The sequence below is a fragment of the Tachysurus vachellii genome, chromosome 19 (genome assembly GCF_030014155.1).
Source record: "Tachysurus vachellii isolate PV-2020 chromosome 19, HZAU_Pvac_v1, whole genome shotgun sequence".
Taxonomy (NCBI): Eukaryota; Metazoa; Chordata; class Actinopteri; order Siluriformes; family Bagridae; genus Tachysurus; species Tachysurus vachellii.
In genome coordinates, this window is record NC_083478.1 from 3,842,044 (window position 1) to 3,862,444 (window position 20,401).

General features: G+C 36.9%; 2 protein-coding genes across 3 annotated transcripts; one reads left to right on the forward strand and one right to left on the reverse strand.

The window, feature by feature from the left end:
• Positions 1–1,327: 1,327 nt before the first annotated feature.
• On the reverse strand, positions 1,328–5,259 carry zgc:56699 (uncharacterized protein LOC405758 homolog). Of its 2 annotated transcripts, XM_060894375.1 has the most exons (8): positions 5,240–5,259; positions 5,053–5,132; positions 3,780–3,889; positions 3,494–3,620; positions 3,278–3,358; positions 2,574–2,637; positions 2,385–2,455; positions 1,328–1,513 (listed from the first exon to the last, which is right to left on the reverse strand). In XM_060894375.1, coding segments are annotated over exons 2-8 (516 nt in total). In that variant the 5' UTR covers positions 5,114–5,132; positions 5,240–5,259; the 3' UTR covers positions 1,328–1,511. The 2 variants fall into 2 exon arrangements, with proteins under 2 accessions (XP_060750358.1, XP_060750356.1); XM_060894373.1 differs by lacking the exon at positions 5,240–5,259 and having other exon boundaries at positions 5,047–5,132.
• A 4,025-nt stretch (positions 5,260–9,284) lies between these two features.
• letmd1 (LETM1 domain containing 1) lies at positions 9,285–20,131 on the forward strand. Its single transcript, XM_060894694.1, has 9 exons — positions 9,285–9,435; positions 10,529–10,683; positions 11,254–11,369; positions 12,269–12,351; positions 13,184–13,370; positions 13,454–13,555; positions 15,417–15,569; positions 17,022–17,118; positions 19,118–20,131. The coding sequence occupies exons 1-9, from the start codon at positions 9,317–9,319 to the stop codon at positions 19,189–19,191; spliced, it is 1,086 nt and encodes a 361-aa protein (XP_060750677.1). The 5' UTR covers positions 9,285–9,316; the 3' UTR covers positions 19,192–20,131.
• Positions 20,132–20,401: the final 270 nt, after the last annotated feature.

The following is a 20,401-nucleotide window of genomic DNA, read 5'->3' on the forward strand; positions in this document are numbered from 1 at the left end:
CAAGGCTTTACAGTAGGACATAAAGGGAATAAAGAATAAAGTGATGTGTTTTGTAGGAAAAGGGGGGAAGAGAGGGGAAAAAACAAGGTCTTCAATAAACAAACAGTAAACATTGCAGAACATTTTTTAACAATATCCATCCACTTATCTGCCCACCCATCTATCAGCCTGCTTGTCCATCTATCCAGCCATCTACCCATCAATTTGTCTGTTCTTTTCATCCATCTGATCATCAATATATCCATCCATCTGTCTCATCATCCATCCATATGTCTCATCATTCATCCACCATTTACCCATCTACTTGTCTGATCATCCATCCATCCGTCTGATAAATAATCTTAATAAAAACATGTGCAGGAAAAGGTGGCAAAAGATGCCGCCATATACGCCAACCAAGACTAAGCTGAAATGTTAAGTACCTAACTAATTTTGCTCAAGCACAAATGCAAAATCCAGGAAGGAAATGGGAAGAAGGGCGAAAAGAAAAAAAAAATTAAAGTGGTTACACAATTATTATTGGCCATTAACCTCTTAAGTACTAATGTGTATTTCACCAATAAAGAGGTTTGAAGGCAAGTGTCAATAGGCTGTATAAATGTGACAGCATTTATAGACCATCAGTGCAATCTGTGGCACCTGAATGCTCAAAGAAATGCAAAATGTTTCTGAGAAGCATACACACTTGCACAAAGCGGTTATCAGCACAGCCAGCAGGGCCCATCTGCTGTGTCCAGCTGTCTGCACGGGTTAAATGAGGCAGAGGAGATGAAGAGAAGAGGGCAGACCTGTGGCTTTGCCCTACCGACTTTTCAATCATTTCAACATTAGCATGGTCCACCATCACAGCAGCCCGTTCACCGGCAGCTTGATGGAAAGGAGGAAGAGAACATTCCTACATTTCTCCTGGAGTAGTACCAGTAGGGCTGCAAGGGCAGCAAGGACACTTTATGTAAAATAATAACACACTTGTGGGCATGTGAAGCAGTTAGAGTTGAGTTACCACAAAAATGCAGAATTGTTCCCAATTACAAAACCATCCTGAAGTGAAGTGTTTTATTCTTTACATGCCACAATTTCCCAAGTTTTTTTTTGGTTTTTTTTTTAAACCAATGGTTCCACCCCCTTACCTTATTGGAAATGGCACCATATTTTCTGACACCCCTCAAGTTGGATGCACTTTAGAAGAAGCTTATCGTTGTTATAGCTCTCAAACGATTGAGACACACCAAGTTTTAAACACCATAGAGAGACAACATTTCACAAAGCAAATTCAAACAATTCTATATTTATTAACCAGAGAAAAGGACAACGGTTCCAACAGAAGTGTTACTTCTTTGTTTGACTTAAATCAAGTTAAAATCCAGGGAAGTAGGGTCAGTCTCAAAACTGTTAAAAGCTAGCATAAGCTTAGCTTATCAAAAAAGGGGGGGTCAGTATTTTAAAGGTCAATAATAAAAACTCTTCAGTTGGCTGTAGATGCAGAACAAAATGAACATGGAAGGGATTTATCCTGTGAAAAGAATAAGAGAAACATTTAGAAAAATTAAGCAAGCAACTGAAACAACTACCAACTGTTAAACATGACCAACTGTTAATGACAAGTTGAGGTGATGTAGCCTGATGTGAAGTCACTGCTACAACCCTGGAGTTTATTATTGTGCTGGAACGTCATGAGCCGATGTGTTTTATTCCTCTTATGAAACTTACAATACATCAATTTACCAACTACATCTATTGTCCTCTCTTGGACTTAAAAGCAAAATATTTATCCATGAATCAACACACACACACACACACACACACACACACACACACACACACACACACACACACACACACACACACACACACACACACACACACACACACACACACACACACACACACACACACACACACACACACACACACACACACACACACACACACACACACACACACACACACACACACACACACACACACACACACACACACAAGATTAGAGGGATGGTTGGGAGACCAATCTTATCCCCCAAAAGGTATGGCTTTCTCTTGGTTAGAATGAGAAGCTGCAACCACACCTACCCTTTCTGTATAAGATAGTACACAATCCTCTCTAGAGATTTATTTAAGAGAACCTGAAAGTAAAGCGACTATTAAAAATAGTGCTTATTAAGTAAAAACCTATTAATCCAAGCAAACTGCAGCTCAGCTTCTCGAGTTCAACCTGCAGGCACTTTATGCCAAACAAATCTATTGCTGCCACCTAGAGCAACATTGTGGCAGCTACAGGTTCAAAACCCTAGCAGAGATGAGAATGTAGCCATCACACTGGTTTTGTTGATTTGGACACTACAATAAATAAACTGCCTTTTAAAATTTATGACATCAGAACTCACAGAATTTCCCGGGGAGAGTTCGAGGTGCACGGATTCCAGCCTTCAAGTTGTTGGTCACTGGTTGCTCAGGTCTAAGAAAAGGCAAAGGAAACTGTAGCACAGCAAATCTGATGTAACCGTACTTTGGGTATGGGGACCGAACCATACAAGATACTGGAAAGCCCATTTTCATTTCAGTTGTTGACTTACTGATTTACGGGGAGCAGATTGTTCGTCACACCCCACACAAACGTCTTTGCGTTTTCATCAGCCTCTGCAGCAACAATGAGATCGAATCACGACCAGAAAGCATGTATACATCTCAAACTCATTAGAAATGGCATGTTTTTTGCATTTTTATCTTTTACTTATATCAGAAACACCACTCAATTGAAAAAAATAATAATAAAATACCCTAGACACAATCATGGAGATTCTCTTCCAACCATTATATTTCAACACAGGTACAAAACAACTTGCTGATGGCTAGTTAAAGAGTGCCAGGCATATCCCCACTTACAAGTTTACACCAGAGATAATCCCCCAGCACTTATAGGATTCTTTCAGAATGAGAAACACCCTTACAGTACGAACAGCTTTTTGTCTTGCAACTTTTTCTTTTAATAAGAAAATCTTGCCCTAAAGCGATTTGACCTCCTGTTTGTTTTAACAAAACAACATGAACACATTTTGTCCTGTAGAGATTTCCTCCCCATTTGGTCACGGATTATGTTGTTACTTACCACTTTTGGCCCATGATTAACGCTCCCATTTCAATCAGTTAACACATACTTATAAAGTCGAAGAAAACTTGGACCATGTTGGAAACGTAGTAAATCTGTAAATTTACAGAGAAAAAAAACACAACACAACACTAGCAAAAGTTCCACATTAACCCTGTACAGCACACTAACCTTTATCCCAGTCCTCTTCACATGCAGGGGCGGTCCACATAGAAGGCACGTGAAATTTCGGGTTCATTCTAGCACTGTCCTCTACAAGTGGAGAGAACGATATAGAGGTAATAAGGCTCTGTGGAAAACAGCTCTCGTTGGATAGGATCAGATTTGTTATCCAATACATGGATTGTTTTAAGAGAGGCATTAAGGCATTACCATCTATGATCTTACCGTCCTCCGTGGTAATTAAGCATCTATCCTTACAGTGCTCGATATGATGTGCCAGCTCATGAGAGGGAACCAAGTGCTTGGCATTGAAGGGGCATGTCTTATGCTCTTTTGCTAGTTTGGGGTGATTCTGAACAGAGAGAGAGAGAAACCCTCAGAAATACACTGGCTCAGATTTACAGTTTAAACATTGGGACAAAAGAATCAATAAAAATGTTAAAAAATCACTGAATTACTACATTTACAGCACGAGGCAGACACCCTTACTTTAGTAAAGTCACACACTGACCTTGGCACACTTGATGATGTGATAGGGGAAGCGACACGCACGGATCCTGTGGTTGCTGTCATAAGGGCACAGCATCACTGCATTTGGATCAGCATCATCAACTGCTTTGGCTGTGAAAGTGCAACAGCACATAAAATAAGTACACTACAGGCAAAATCTGAAATGCCACAGTGAATAAGCTCATGCCTCAACTGCTTTCTACACTGGTGTGAAAAATAAGCAGTGCTGCCTCTAAATGAGTAATCTCAAACTTCACCGACAGACATACATACACATATCGTATATTTTATACAAGCATGGGAAAAAAAAAAAAAAAAAACACAGTGGTTTGTTCTGGTATGTGAAAGTGATCAACTTTGGCAATTACTTATATTTATGGGTTCATCAGCTGCAACAAAAAAAAAAAAAAAAAAAATCATCATCAATTACAGTGGACTTTTATTTATTTATTTTTTTTTTACAAAAAACAAAGAAAAAGGGAAAAATTAAGTGCAAAACAATCACATTTGGACCTCATGTTTAAAAGTAATTAGCATTCAACACCCAATTAAATTATTCTTATTACTGCCCAGATTTATTACTTATTCCAGATTTAGGTCAAAAGAATTGGCTTTGAAATGGCATTTTGTTTGTCTGGGATATTTATACTTAAGTTCATCATCTGTTCCAAGTGAAATGTGTCCTGGTTTAAAAAAAAATATATATATATCATCATGTATAATGTGTATGCAAAAAAAAAAAAAACACCACAAATGATAATTGATAGTCAAATGTTTGGTCATAATACTCTTGCGCATCATTTTACAGTTCTCTCACTCACACACACACACACACACACACACACACACACACACACACACACACACACACACTTTCTTTATTAAATTTTCCCCACTCTGTTGTGTCTGACCTAGACAAGAACACAGCAAAACTCTTGTAACTGATTTAACCCTCAAGGACTTTTTAATGCTGGTTAAAGATCACTTCTTTTGGAAAGAGACACCTGGTTACAGCTAATCACTAGAACGTTGCTAGTAGCTCCATTTACAGCTCTCTACTGCCTCCTAGAGGAAGAATAGATTTCTCAACGCAAGATCATTTTTACCCTGACCAGGCTGGGTGTTGTGGCACTTTTTAAACTGTTTGTGTAGAGTCACACCAAAACATCATCAAGTAAACTTTAGACAGATTTGTCTGGCTATCACAGAGCACACAAGGTTATGATACAGTTTAGAGCATTTAAAAGCAGGCCTGCTGTAGTTCCCACCTTCATCTTCATCTTCATCTTCATCCCTGAGCATCATGCTTGCAGGACCATACCTCATGGTGGCCATTTTATATCCCCTGATGTTTCTGGAAACCCATAGAAACTTTTACAATTCAGATATCAATTTACTAGTAAAACGAGTAGAAACTACACTTAAATAAGATGAGGATATAAACATTTAGCGTCAACTCACCTTTACCTTCCTCGGTTTAAAATGTAACACGGTAACCGTTTTTAAACGTAGCCTGATGTCACGTGTTTACGTGTAACGCCGTTTAAGCCCCGCCCACAACTGCCCCTGCTCCTAAACTATTACTAAACTCTCTCACTCACTCACTGACCTAAATCCTTCCTGAGGTTCAGTGGGTGTTGTAATGTGCACACACACACACACACACACACACACACACATAAACTATATGGACTGCACAGACCTACACTAAATACACACACTTCCAATATACATACATCAAGCTGTTTACATGCTGTTTTTTGCTCTTTGCACATGTTGTCTCACATTTCAGTTGATTGCTGTTTTGCACAATATTTAACATTATCTCATGTAACTGCTGCTATAATACTAATGTGTTCATTCCAGTATTTCTGCACACGTATTATTGTTGAACATACAGTATTTACAGTATTTACACTGGTCTGTGCTGCTTTTGTGTATTGTCTTGTATTTTTTGTCCTGCACTGTCTTTTGTCTTTTGTCCTGCACTGTCTTTTTGTCTTTTGTCCCACACTGTCTTTTGTCCTGCACTGTCTTTTGTCCTACACTGTCTTTTGTCTTTTGTCCTGCACTGTCTTTTTGTATTTTGTCCCACACTGTCTTTTGTCCTACACTGTCTTTTGTTTTTTATCCTGCACTGTCCTTTTGTATTTTGTCCCACACTGTCTTTTGTCCTGCACTGTCTTTTGTATTTTGTTCTGCACTGTCTTTTGTCTTGCACTGTCTTTTTGTCTTGTCCCACACTGTCTTCTTGTCTTGTCCCACACTGTCTTTTTTCTTGTCCTGCACTGTCTTTTGTATTTCGTTCTGCACTGTCCTGTGTCCTGCACGGTCTTTTGTCCTGTCCTGCACTGTCTTTTGTCTTGCGCTGTCTTTTTGTCTTGTCCTGCACTGTCTTTTGTCTTGCACTGTCTTTTCTCTTTTGTCCTGCATTGACTTTTGTCCTGCACTGTTTGCACCCGGTCACACAGATGCGTTTTATGTAGCTTCATGGTCCTGGAGAAACGTTGTCTCATTTCACTGTGTACTGCAACAGCTACAGTATATATGGTTGAAATGACAATAAAAGCTTCTTGACTTGACTTGTAGCTGTAACCTATAGTATAAATCACCTTTCATTCTCTACACATATTGTGCCTTACATACATCTGCACTATTTTATTTATGTGTATCTATATATACCCTACTGTACAGCTGTATTTATGTGTATCTATATATACCCTACTGTAAGAAATTACAGAAATTGCACCCAAATTCCACTCCAAGGTACACATCTAAAAGAGCTCATTCCTAAAAAGGTTTAAGTATCATAAGGTAATACGTTTAGGACTCTAAACGTATAAAGTTGATTCAATTATAAATATGGGAACGGCAGCAGGACATTAAGCATCACCACGAACAAAGGGTCTACGTGACTGCGATTACCATTTAAAGTGACCACTTGGTTGATAACAATTGTAACAATACCAAGACAAGGTGTACGTGACCATGATTAACATTTAAAGACAATCAGCTAGACAACAAGGTGTAGCCCAGCCATTTGGGAGACATTTAGTTCTTACACTCAATACACATTCAAAGCGGAACTTCATTTAAATTACCAAAAGGGAAAACAAAAGGGTTGCTCAGGGTTCTTATTGACTCTGATGAACCCAAAGTACATCATGTATTTTGTCACTGCTATGCTGGAATAAACTTCTTGTTCTTCATTAAGATCTTCACCATCATCGTCTTATTTTTACACGATGCATTTTTTATTTCTTACACTACTGTACGGCTGTATTTATGTGTATCTATATATACCCTACTGCACATTCTGCCTAATATTTCACATTCATGTATATTTATATATATATATATATATATTTAGTGGACATGTTTATTCAGCTTGCACATTTTTTTAAGCCATAACCTTGTTACCTTCTACTTGTTCTTCCTTTACAACAATGTCCCCACATCTCTGCACTGCTATAGCCTTTATATTTATTCACTGTACATATGTTTACATATATACCTATATATTACATGCTGTACATATGTTTACATATATATCTATACATTACATGATGTACATATGTTTACATATATATCTATATATTACATGCTATACATATGTTTACATATATATCTATATATTACATGATGTACATATGTTTACATATATACCTATATATTACATGCTGTACATATGTTTACATATATATCTATACATTACATGATGTACATATGTTTACATATATATCTATATATTACATGATGTACATATGTTTACATATATATCTATACATTACATGATGTACATATGTTTACATATATATCTATACATTACATGATGTACATATGTTTACATATATATCTATATATTACATGCTGTACATATGTTTACATATATATCTATATATTACATGATGTACATATGTTTACATATATATCTATATATTACATGATGTACATATGTTTACATATATATCTATATATTACATGATGTACATATGTTTACATATATATCTATACATTACATGATGTACATATGTTTACATATATATCTATACATTACATGCTGTACATATGTTTACATATATATCTATATATTACATGATGTACATATGTTTACATATATATCTATATATTACATGATGTACATATGTTTACATATATATATCTATACATTACATGATGTACATATGTTTACATATATATATCTATACAATACATGATGTACATATGTTTACATATATATATCTATACATTACATGATGTACATATGTTTACATATATATCTATACATTACATGATGTACATATGTTTACATATATATCTATATATTACATGATGTACATATGTTTACATATATATCTATACATTACATGATGTACATATGTTTACATATATATCTATACATTACATGCTGTACATATGTTTACATATATATCTATATATTACATGATGTACATATGTTTACATATATATCTATATATTACATGCTATACATATGTTTACATATATCTATATATTACATGCTATACATATGTTTACATATATATATCTATACATTACATGATGTACATATGTTTACATATATATCTATACATTACATGATGTACATATGTTTACATATATATCTATACATTACATGCTGTACATATGTTTACATATATATCTATACATTACATGATGTACATATGTTTACATATATATCTATATATTACATGATGTACATATGTTTACATATATCTATATATTACATGCTATACATATGTTTACATATATCTATATATTACATGCTATACATATGTTTACATATATATATCTATACATTACATGATGTACATATGTTTACATATATATCTATACATTACATGATGTACATATGTTTACATATATATATCTATACATTACATGATGTACATATGTTTACATATATATCTATATATTACATGATGTACATATGTTTACATATATCTATATAATTACATGCTATACATATGTTTACATATATATCTATATATTACATGATGTACATATGTTTACATATATATCTATATATTACATGATGTACATATGTTTACATATATATCTATATATTACATGATGTACATATGTCTACATATATATAGGGGAGACCAGGGACAGTTGTAACACTTTTTGCAATTTTTAGCAATACATCAAAACCCATTTTTACTGGAATAACCAATTTGTTATATTATAAACTTCAACATATAAAAGTTTTTCTTTAATTATTAGATATATTTGTTGTTATTATATATGATATATAATATTTTACAGTATTCCTTAAGTGATTTGTACCTTATACAATTCTAAAATTATTTTATTGGCATAAAGAAAGCATTAATCAGGCTTAAAATAAGATTTTATATTGTTTTAAAACAATAACAATAACAACAACAATAATAATAATAACAATAATGATAATAATAATAATAATAATAATAATAATATTTTTCTTGCATATAAGCACATTGGCCCCGCCCACACTATTGACCACGCCCACTTCGAGTTGACAGGGTTTTTCGCAAAATGGCGCCGTCCTATATGCGGATGTGCGGTGGTGCTTCTATGACATTTCTGTGCGGAATCCGGTACATGGGCTTCACTGTAGGGTTCTGCAGGCCTCAGTTAGCCGTCACACAACTCAGGTAACACACTTTTAATTCATCAGTAATCATGCGCATGTTGTCATGGCTGTAAAAGTTATGCTACATGCTACATGCTAATGACTGTATTTACAGGCCACAGGCTGTCAGGACCACGTGACAAAGCCACCAATAAGGTCACTTAACATGTAGATAAAACTTATTTATGTAGTTTCTCTCACTCTCCACTAACAGCTTATATTCAAATGACACGTCTATGGACTTAAGGAAGGACAGAGGGAAGAAAAAAAATAAAATATTAAAAGTTTTATTCTTTTGTCCATGCAAAATTTATCATCATTGGAGTTATTTAAGGTGTCTAAGGGCTTAAGGGTTATATGAGGGCTGCAGTTTGGTTTTCATCTCCAGATGTAGATAAAATAACCCTTCCGATAAATTAATTCTGAGTGACATGTAGTCCAATAGGAATCCTAATCTGTTCTGTAATGGTCATAACATCATTCATTCATCTTCAATAACTGTTTAAGATAGATAGAAACTTTCCTGGGAACCCTGCATGTGAGCTGGGAATACACTCGCATGCATACACGCATGCACACACGCATGCACACACCTAGACGTCTCCAAACCACCACGTGTTTTTGGGAGTTGGGAGAAAATCAGAGAACCTAAAACAAAGTCCATGAGGTAAAAAGAAAGAAATTAAACGCAGATAGAAACCCAAAGCATACGACTGAACCAGAGACCCCGGGGCTGTAAAATAACACTGCGGTATAACATCAAAACTGTTGTGTTTCAAATCAAATCAAATCAAATTTTATTTGTCACATACACATACCTACAGGGTACGACATGCAGTGACTTTGAATGCAAAAAAAAAAATGAATGCAATTTAGGATAAAAACATAAACCAAAACCAAAAAGAAGATCGATAAATAAAAAAGTATAAACTGTATAAGAAACTATGAAAATATAAGTGAAGAAATAATGTATATACATATGTATAAATATACATATACATAAATGTGTATGGTTTTTTTTTAAAGATTATCCTTAAAGTGTCCGGGTGCAGTATGGTGTGTAAATAGTATATATATTGACTTGTTTATTGACTTTCTCATGTTTATCTTTGTAGACTGTGTTTAATAAGGCAGTATTCACCTTCTCAAGCGAGATACGGCCTTGGCCAAAGCATCGCAGCAAGATTGAAATGGGCAAACGAAAAGTACGAGAAATTTCTTCAGCGACGTTTCCCCAGATTTTTCGTCCTCTATTCAACATTTACACGAGGTGAGGTTCGAATGTGTTTCGTTCAGCTGAAAGACAACCCCCACTCACTCACTCATTTTCTACCGCTTATCCGAACTACCTCGGGTCACGGGGAGCCTGTGCCTATGTCAGGCGTCATCGGGCATCAAGGCAGGATATACCCTGGACGGAGTGCCAACCCATCGCAGGGCACACACACACACTCTCATTCACTCACACAATACAGACAATTTTCCAGAGATGCCAATCAACCTACCATGCATGTCTTTGGACCGGGGGAGGAAACCGGAGTACCCGGAGGAAACCCCCGAGGCACGGGGAGAACATGCAAACTCCACACACACAAGGTGGAGGCGGGAATCGAACCCCCAACCCTGGAGGTGTGAGGCGAACGTGCTAACCACTAAGCCACCGTGCCCCCCTTGAAAGACAACCTACAGTGGAAAACTGAGTTTGAAGTTTGAATTGATTTATTCAACTATATGCAAATTCTTATGCTTTTGAAAAATCAGGGTTATGTGTGTTTGGTAGAATACTAGCAGTACTACATTTGGGACCATGTGTTCAGAGTTTCTCTCTATGTCCTTGTAGGATTTCGACTGTTTTTCGAGGATGCCCGAGAAGTTCATAGGATCAGAATTCGGATGATAAAAAACAACATCGATCCTCGTAAGCTGCCTTATCGTGAAATGGAGAAGCTCAGACAGGTGATAATGAGTTAGGGAGTGTTTTATTTCATCATATAAACAAAAAGTTGTTGTACAGATGTTTTTGATAATGACCAGAAGGGTTGTGTTGTAAAATTGTGTTTATAAAATATTAGTTACCTGTAATAGCCTTAGTTTTTTTTTTCTGCCTGAATTTCCAACTAACAGAGTTATTAACCTATTACAGCGCGGTCAAAAAGGACATTACTACGATCTAGATTTTGTAATTTTGACCTGCAGTACAGAGGATGAACGCTAGAGGGAGGCATAGTGCTGTTAAAGCAATTTTAATGTCAGTGTGGTTTAAATTAAACCTGCATACTAACCACATTTTTCTGAATAACTCTTTCATATGAAAGTGTATTTATTACTATAGCTATATAGAGCAGTCCTATTCAAAATCTAGAGAAAAGAAATTACTGTCTGTACAGTTAATAAAAACCCTTGGTTTTAATTCGTTCATTTATAATCACTTGTGTGTGCATTTTTATTAAATTGCATTGAATTAATTAAATTGCATTTAACACACAGACACACAGAGACACACACAGAGACACACAAAGACATGCACACACAGAGACACACAGAGACACACAAAGACACACGCACACACAGAGACACACACACAGACACACAGAGACACACACACAGACACACAGAGACAGACACACAGAGACACACACACAGACACACAGAGACACACACACAGACACACAGAGACACACACAGACACCGAGAGACACACACACAGACACACACAGACACACACACACAGAGACACACAAAGAGACATACACAGAGACACAAAGACTTTTAAAGACTTAAAGTTTATTACATACAAGGCTTCATGTAAATATAAATATAAACAATACTCTGTATGATCACGTTTGTTCTGACAGTTCCACAGAGACATGATCAAAGCCATTCCTCTGGTGATCATCTCCATTCCTCCGTTTGCCAACTACCTAGTGTTTCTTTTAATGTGAGTATTGTCTGAATTTACATTATACTGTTAAAGAAGTGTCAGACGTAAAAGAGTCAAATGGTTTCAAAATTTCGCATATTTTTATTATTATTGTTTTTTTTTACAATTTCTATAGTAGCCTATTCAAATGCTAATTAGAAAAATCTCGTTCATTCTAACGCATTTGAATTGAATTGTAATTGCATTGCGTGTGTGTGCGTGTGCAGATCGTTTAAGTCCTAATTCGAATTCAGTTGCAAAATATATATTTACAACTGCACGTTCATGAACAACAGCGCCGAGCGGATACATCACCGTTCAAATGCAAAGTCACTTTAACGGTTTTTCAATAACCCGTATATCTTCATGTTTAATCTGTCAAAATCAAAATGATTTTTGAGCGTTTGAGAAGTATTTCTGCTCTCTAAGACGCCCCAAGTGCTTGTTCATAATAATCTACAATTTGAAGGCGTTTTATCTTCAACCACTAAAATTCAGTATACGGTTGTCAACTGAGAGAAAAACACACGTCTCACACTGAAAGCCAACAGAGTCCTGAATCATTTTATATTAGATTTAATTCATTTGTTTATACTGATCAAAAAATTCCCAATAATTCTAAAAAATGGTTAATCATGAAACCAACAGTGTAAACAAGTAAAAAAGAAAACACACAGTGGTGTGCTGTTTTAGAAAAATAACCGCTGACGCATCACGCCACACCGACGACGACGATTGTCCCGATAACACTACGTCCTGCGGTGTTTTATTCCTCTTATACTTTCCTCAGTCTTTTTAATTTTATCTTTCGATTGCAGTGTATCACCGACCGCTCAATCTTTCTTCCCAGGTATCTTTATCCTCGCCAGCTTCTGATTCGCCATTTCTGGACGCCACGACAACTGTTGGAGTTCCAGGCGGTGTATCACACACAGAGAGCTCAGCATCACGAGCCACTGCTCGGTGGGTTAAAGACGACAGCGTCGCACCTCGCACACGAACAACTAAAGAGCCGACTTCTAGACCTATGCAGTAAAGTGAGTCCCTGTGTGCGGCATAATACATTCAAACGTCTGTACGGAAAAACTAGTAATTATTAATATTTGCCTTATTGCCCCAGGTCCAGAGTGGTGCTCACCCTGTTGTGTCTGATCTTCACGCAGTGAGAACTTTATTCTCAGGTCCTCCACTGGGAATCAGAAGAATGGATGCCGATCAGATGGTTAGTGGAAAATACTCGAAGTAATTATAATTTGTTACTGAAATAAAGTATTGTTTTTGGACATTTCTGCCTTAGGTGAGTGTTACAGGAAGTTTCTGTCTGATGTTCTGGGTTTTGATCGGTCAGAAGGTGTTGATCAGATTAAACAGCAGATCTGACATTAGTTCCAGATGTAATTTTATTTATTTATTTCTAACATTTATGGAGTGAGTCTCCGATATCAGTGCTTTGATCCAGTCTGATGTAAAACCTGTAACAAGTCTTCAGGACAGACGAGTTTCTTTTATATGGACCAGTTTTTCAGTAACAATGTTCCAGTAACAATAAGCTGCGACTGGAACTCGTACTGAATTACGTTTCCAAGCAGAAAAAAAATACCTTGAAGATACCTTAAAAAAATACCTCGGAACTTGAAGATCTGTCCCTCTGTTCTCTGTCCCTGGAGAAAAAAGACTTACGTAAAATGAGACGTCTTCTCTTTTACCTCCCAACACTTTTCACACTTATCCTTGCACAAGAATAGAAAGAAATCAAAATCAAATATAATAGTAAAAAAAAAAAAAAAAAAATTGAGGATTTTGCAAATCAGTAAACTGGTAAGATGTACATGGAAAGATAGATAGATAGATAGATAGATAGATAATATGGAGATATAAATAACATGCCTATCATATTGCTATAAAGAGCAAAGTGTGTGCAATCTGTGTACATTTTCAGTGCACATAACATAACTAACTGGACATAATACAGCAAGTAACAGTCTATATTTTGTCTATATATAAATATCTGTAATTCTGATATTGGTTGTTTATTTATTTATTTGTTTGTTTGTTTATTTATTACAGGGACAATGCATATTAATAAACATTTCTGTCAATATGCCAGAGATTTATATTATATATTTTATATATAGATAAAATATAGACTGTTACTTGCTGTATTATGTCCAGTTAGTTATGTTATGTGCACTGAAAATGTACACAGATTGCACACACTTTGCTCTTTATAGCAATACGATAGGCATGTTATTTATATCTCCATATTATCTATCTATCTATCTATCTATTTTTCCATGTACATCTTACCACTTTACTGATTTGAAAAATCCTCAATTTTTTTATTTATATATTTTTTTTACTATTATATTTGATTATTTTTTTTATACTATTATATTTGATATTATATTTCTTTCTATTCTTGTGCAAGGATAAGTGTGAAAAGTGTTGGGAGGTAAAAGAGAAGACGTCTCATTTTACGTAAGTCTTTTTTCTCCAGGGACAGAGAACAGAGGGACAGATCTTCAAGTTCCAAGGTATTTTTTTAAGGTATCTTCAAGGTATTTTTCACCTGTAGTCCCTAGACAGATGGTAATAGTCACCCTAAAAAAAGATAAAAGTAAATAAAAGTACATACTGAAATAACAATAAAGCAACTACAATATATTTAGTAAAAGTACTAAGTATTAAGCTATGATGTACATTAGAAACACAAGACGCCAGCAATCAAACAAACATCAGACAAATACATGAACACATGCATTATTGGACCATGTGATGGTCATGTGATGGTCATGGGAGGAACGGCAAGTCGTGTAAGTCACCAGCGACCTTTGCACTGAATAACTCACGGATGTTTAGATAAGGAATAAAAGTCATTCACTTGTAGATTTTAATACTTTCACTTCAGTATAATTTCTGGTTGGATACTTCCACTTTTTACTGTAATAGATTGGACATTAGTTGTTTGACTTTGATTAAACATCTCTCTCATGTGACTTGCCCCGGTAACCATAGCAATAGTGACATCACTGCTTCAACCTGCTCACTACAGCTGATATGTGCTTGTTGATCATTTTTTCCAGAGACACCTTTGCACGTTGCTCTTCTTAACGCCCCGCCTCCCGGCGTTCTGGATTGGCCAGCGGTTGAATAGCCACGCCCTAGAGCTCATGCATCTGGATCGTGCCGTCATCAACATGGGCCTCCATCAACTCACTGACACGGAGCTCAAACAGGTGTGAGAGAGACTCGATTACATGTCGATTACATGAAGGGTTCTGGGTTTCAGTTGTTCAGAAGATGTTGATTAGATTGAACAGCAGATCTGACAGTAGATTAAATGACAGGTTTATATTAGTACACATGATCGAGTCTATAATACCAGCTGGGCTCGTTTGGTGAAAACTGTGTAATTGTCAGTATGATGACCTTTTCTTTATGGAGACTTTTATTGATTTAGCCTTTTGGAAGGAGTTGTGATGAGTTTTAATAATATCTCTTCAGGACAGAGGAGGTTTTTTTTCCAGTTTTCTTCTTTTTTTGTTTAATTAAGCGTCTTTAATTAAAGGTGGGGTCTCCGTTGTTTGAGAAATGCTTCTGAAAACTGAGTCAGGCCGACAAACAAAACAAAAACAAAACAAACGTGTAGCCAATGAGCAGAAAGGGGCGTGTCTTGTCAATATGGGCGGAGAGATTGTTCAGTGCGCATGTGTGACATCAGCAGAAAGCGGTTTTAACATTGACATGGAGGATAAAAACAAAGAAAGAAAGCGAAGAAAGGCTTACGATAAGGTAAGAAGTAGGACGTGTTAATATAGGATCAGCTTTCCAGCGCTGGAGAGAACTGAAGGAGCAGGAAGTTGGCACATATTCACAGGTTGGAGTTTCCTGAGTCAATAACTCCTGAGCTAAACACTGTTACTACACAAATAACACCTCTTTTCTATCGTAGTAATGTAGAGACGCAGCTACAACCGTGTTTTGTGTAGTAACAGTGTTTAGCTCAGGAGTTATTGACTCGGGAAACTCCAATCTGTGAATATGTGACCGACTTTACTTAAGACGCCGAGGCGCTTTTTTCCTTCTCGATAGGTGAGTAACGTTGGTTTTGCTTTGTTACACAGAACTAATATATGTCTTTGTCCTTTACATGATTATACTTGTGTGTCATTTTTGCTTGTTTGTTTATCTGCAATCGTATTGTTCTTCACTTCAGCTATGATAAAGACACATTTCTTTCCATTAGTTGCCTGGGTTACATATGTATGTGTGGGCGGCGCTATCAATACAGGGGTGGGACCCGTTTGGGTTAGGGGCGTGTTTGTTTTGGTGATTTCAAATGTCAACATTGGCTTTCCAAAATCTGAGACCCCACCTTTAAGTGTCTGTGACTTCTGCTTTTAGCTGCTTTAGCAAAAGTGAGGACAGAAACTAACTCGTTTCATGGACATTGCACAAATACCTCTAAACAGTTAAAAAGCGTCATGACATTCTTTAATAAATAAAGATTTGCAATTAGTGACAAACGGACATGCTGTAAGAGGAAAACAAACACTTCAGCGTGGTCACAGTAAGCTTGTTTTCCACCAGGCTACATCACCATCACAGCACTTTGTTATTAATGAGTTTCCTATAACTGCACAACTCCAGGTTTATAAGTGTTTGTATCACGTGATCACTGTTTGCAGGCTTGTTACGTGAGAGGGCTGAACGTGGAGCGTCTGAGTCCCGCACAGTGCCGAGACTGGATGTCACAGTGGTTGCAGTTCTCAGTGCACCTTAAAGGTGAGAGACACGGCACCATTTTTAAACACAAATATATCAATCACACCATCAAATATTTTGACAATGAGTAATTACATATGTGTATATATGTGAATATATCGTCGCTGTCAGGCGGAATCCTCGTATCTCCAAAACCGTTATTTTTCAGGAAATTATAAAAAACGCTGTACCTTATCTGCAGTGCACAGGGTTTAGTCTGCGTTACAGTGGATTGTCTTGCGCTAAATTCCTGTCCTCAGACGAGCACCAGAACTAGCGGGGGTCAAGATTTTTTTTTCTTTGAGCCCAGTGTTTTGAAGACATTTACCTCAGAAGACGTGTTGATTCGTTGCGACTCTTCTTGAGGAGAAATATGACGTGAAGCTCTCCCACGGAGTGAGGAAGAGGTGGACAGTTGAAGTGTCCAATGGAGTTATGAGATTTGCGCTCAAGCTATTTTCAAGACTTTAGATTGGTTAATAACTTGTAAAAATAACAGACCCACGTGGGGACTGACCAATAGATTCGATATGTGAAAAAATATGAAATTGACCAAATTTGGACATACGAGGTTTCCGCCCGACAGCGACGTTTTATTTATATATATAAGTAATCACAATTACTTATAACCCAGAGGTGTCAATATTTACGGTTTAGCCATGGCCTTTTTATGACAGGTTGTTTACAGCTATAAAGCTAAGCCACTCTACTAAAGAGGAAAGAAAGCAGGATGTGAAAGAGGAGCGTCGGCTTCTGTTTGCTTTCGCTTTGCGCCTCCGTGTAGGTGTAGCTTGCATTGCTGTGTTTATAAATCCTGCAGTCATAAATGTGCAGGGCAAAGTGCACATGCTGTCACTTATATGTTATATATTTAGAGCAGGATTTGTTTGTTTGGTTCAAAATTTACATCATTATTAAATGAGCTATTATTCCCTGCTTATTATTATAGTAAATTATGGACATGGACCAGGGTGCAGAGACAATATGCTCACTTTTGTTACAGCTCTATAAACTCAGCTGCTTGTTTAAACATCATAATATCCTGGGTTTTTTTTTTTTTTTGTACCTGGTAGGATGTTTGTGTTAGCAGGATTGGCCCTTTCTAAATGCCAACTCTTTTACACTTTTTTCAACCCTCGCATACAAAAATGAATAAACATAAGAATAACCTGTCTGGTAAAGGTTATTTATTGAGAAGGGGGATTTTGGTGTTAGACTTAGTGGTTAGTATATTTTCAGTGCAGGGTTTGAGTCCTGCTGCCACTCTGTGTGTATGAAGTTTACATGTTCTCCTTGTGCTTAGGGGGTTTCCACCAGCTTCCTTCCTTAGAGTCCAAAGAAATGAGCTGTAGGCTTATTGGCCTTTTAATTGTCTGTGGTGTGGGTGTGTGCGTGGGTGTGTGTGTGCGTGTGTCTGTGTGTGCGTGTGTCTGTGTGTGCGTGTGTCTGTGTGTGCGTGTGTCTGTGTGTGCGTGTGTGTGTGTGTGTGTGTGTGTGTGAGATAGAGAGAGAGAGAGAGAGAGAGAGAGAGAGAGAGAGAGAGAGAGAGAGAGATTGTGCCCTATAATGGGTTGGCACCTTCTACCACTAGTCCCTGGAATAGACTCCAGGTTTCCTGAAACCCTGTGTAGGATAAGAACTACAGAAAATGTTTGGGCAGACGGTTGACGGTTTAAAGCAGCTTTTTGCGACAATGTCTGTTAAAAGCATACTACAAATAAAATGGAATTGAATTGTTTTAGATTGTGACTTTTGTTTAATTAATTTCCCTCCATCAGAATCAGCCATGTGGTGAAAACATAAAATGTTTTCTTGACTTTGCACTTGACTTTGCTTGTAGAAGACACCTGCTGATACCTGTGCCATGACAGCCTCATTTTCCTTTGCCACACACTTCTACCTTTTCCCCACGAGCCCTACGTACACTGTTTGTACCAGTTACCCCGAGAGTGAAGCAGAGATCCTTGCCTTCTCGTCGCCTTTCCTAACCTTTCTCCCTTCCTCGATTTCCTCTGTGCAGAATCCGAGACCTCGCTGTATTTACACGGTATGATGCTGCTAACAGTGAACTACCCGAACTGTCCACACAGCTGATCAGAACCTGCGATCTTCTCATCAAAGCATCGTGAATAAAGCGTTTAAGAACCTCTGGCTGGAAGGGAAAAAGCAGAGGGTGTGTGAACCACTAACGTTATCAGAGACGTTCCAGAACGGTATCAGGATCCGGCACAGCTCCTCAATGACAGTGTTGAGTGAATCTGAGAGGGAATGATGGTAATCTCAGCGAAATGATTAAAATGATGGGTGGGAATCGTGATGAAAGCAGTAAAAACAAAACACTAGCAGAAGTGAAAGTCAAAGTCAGTCTTTCCTTTAGCCTTTATCCTGACAGAACAATTTGATCCATTCCACAAAATAACATACAACTTTAAACCTCAGAAAGACTAAAACGTCTAAACTCTAAGTCTGGCTTGTGATTTGCTGCCTTTATGTTTGTTAATTAATTCTTCCTGTGCTGCACAATACAGACAAATCATCTACACACAGAATCCTGATGGAATTGTAGGTTTGAACAGTAGTCAGGGTTGCCAGTTATCTCAAAAAACAAACAAGAAAACAACACAACGCATAATCAATAAAACTTCTAGTTTATAACTAATTAATATGAAGTAACATCATACATCATTTGTAACGAGTCTGTATTAATCCATTCGTTAATAATCCGAGACGTCTGTAGGACATAATTTGTACTTCGTATCCATTTACAATGCTACACTACTTGTTAATGTACTACTGCTGATTTTAATCAGAAGCACAGACCGTAGACTCTGCCAGTTAAAAGCTGGTAAATATACAGATTCTATTCACATTCGATTACATTTATTTGTGCCACCAGAAACCGTTCGTGACAGAAAGGATGATGTTCCCTCAGTTTGGCCTGCATAAATCTCTGTAAATGTGCCTTGATGTTATAAAGACATATTGTTAATGACCTCTGCTATATAAAGAAGTGTTTATTATTTCACATACAAAATCCATAGTGTGTGTGTGTGGTTTTTTTAGTTTAATTCAACATCCTCGGTGCAAATAAGGTGACAAAAGTGACACGTTGTGCTGTGTTCACTTCCTTCCTTTCTCCTGTTTAACACAGTCACATGACCGCAGAGTTCAGAAGCCTTTATAAGGTTAAAATAGGTGTTTCGGAGCAGGACAACACCCTGAAAACACGAGAGATATGAGCAGCGTTTGCTTGCTTACTTACAGTATTATGCTTTTTCTTTTTTTCATAAATTTAACATATTTA

Bases quoted from the DNA above. Each gene is read 5' to 3' on its own strand.
- zgc:56699 (XM_060894373.1), bottom strand. From the start codon at position 5,113: ATGGCCACCATGAGGTATGGTCCTGCAAGCATGATGCTCAGGGATGAA. The intron at 3,621-3,779 runs GTCAGTGTGTGA...CTCTCTGTTCAG, and splicing joins ACATCATCAAGTGTGCCAAG to AATCACCCCAAACTAGCAAA. The intron at 2,456-2,573 runs GTAAGTCAACAA...GCCTTTTCTTAG, and splicing joins AATCTGCTCCCCGTAAATCA to ACCTGAGCAACCAGTGACCA.
- letmd1 (XM_060894694.1), top strand. From the start codon at position 9,317: ATGGCGCCGTCCTATATGCGGATGTGCGGTGGTGCTTCTATGACATTT. The intron at 10,684-11,253 runs GTGAGGTTCGAA...ATGTCCTTGTAG, and splicing joins CTATTCAACATTTACACGAG to GATTTCGACTGTTTTTCGAG. The intron at 13,556-15,416 runs GTTAGTGGAAAA...CATTTTTTCCAG, and splicing joins GAATGGATGCCGATCAGATG to AGACACCTTTGCACGTTGCT.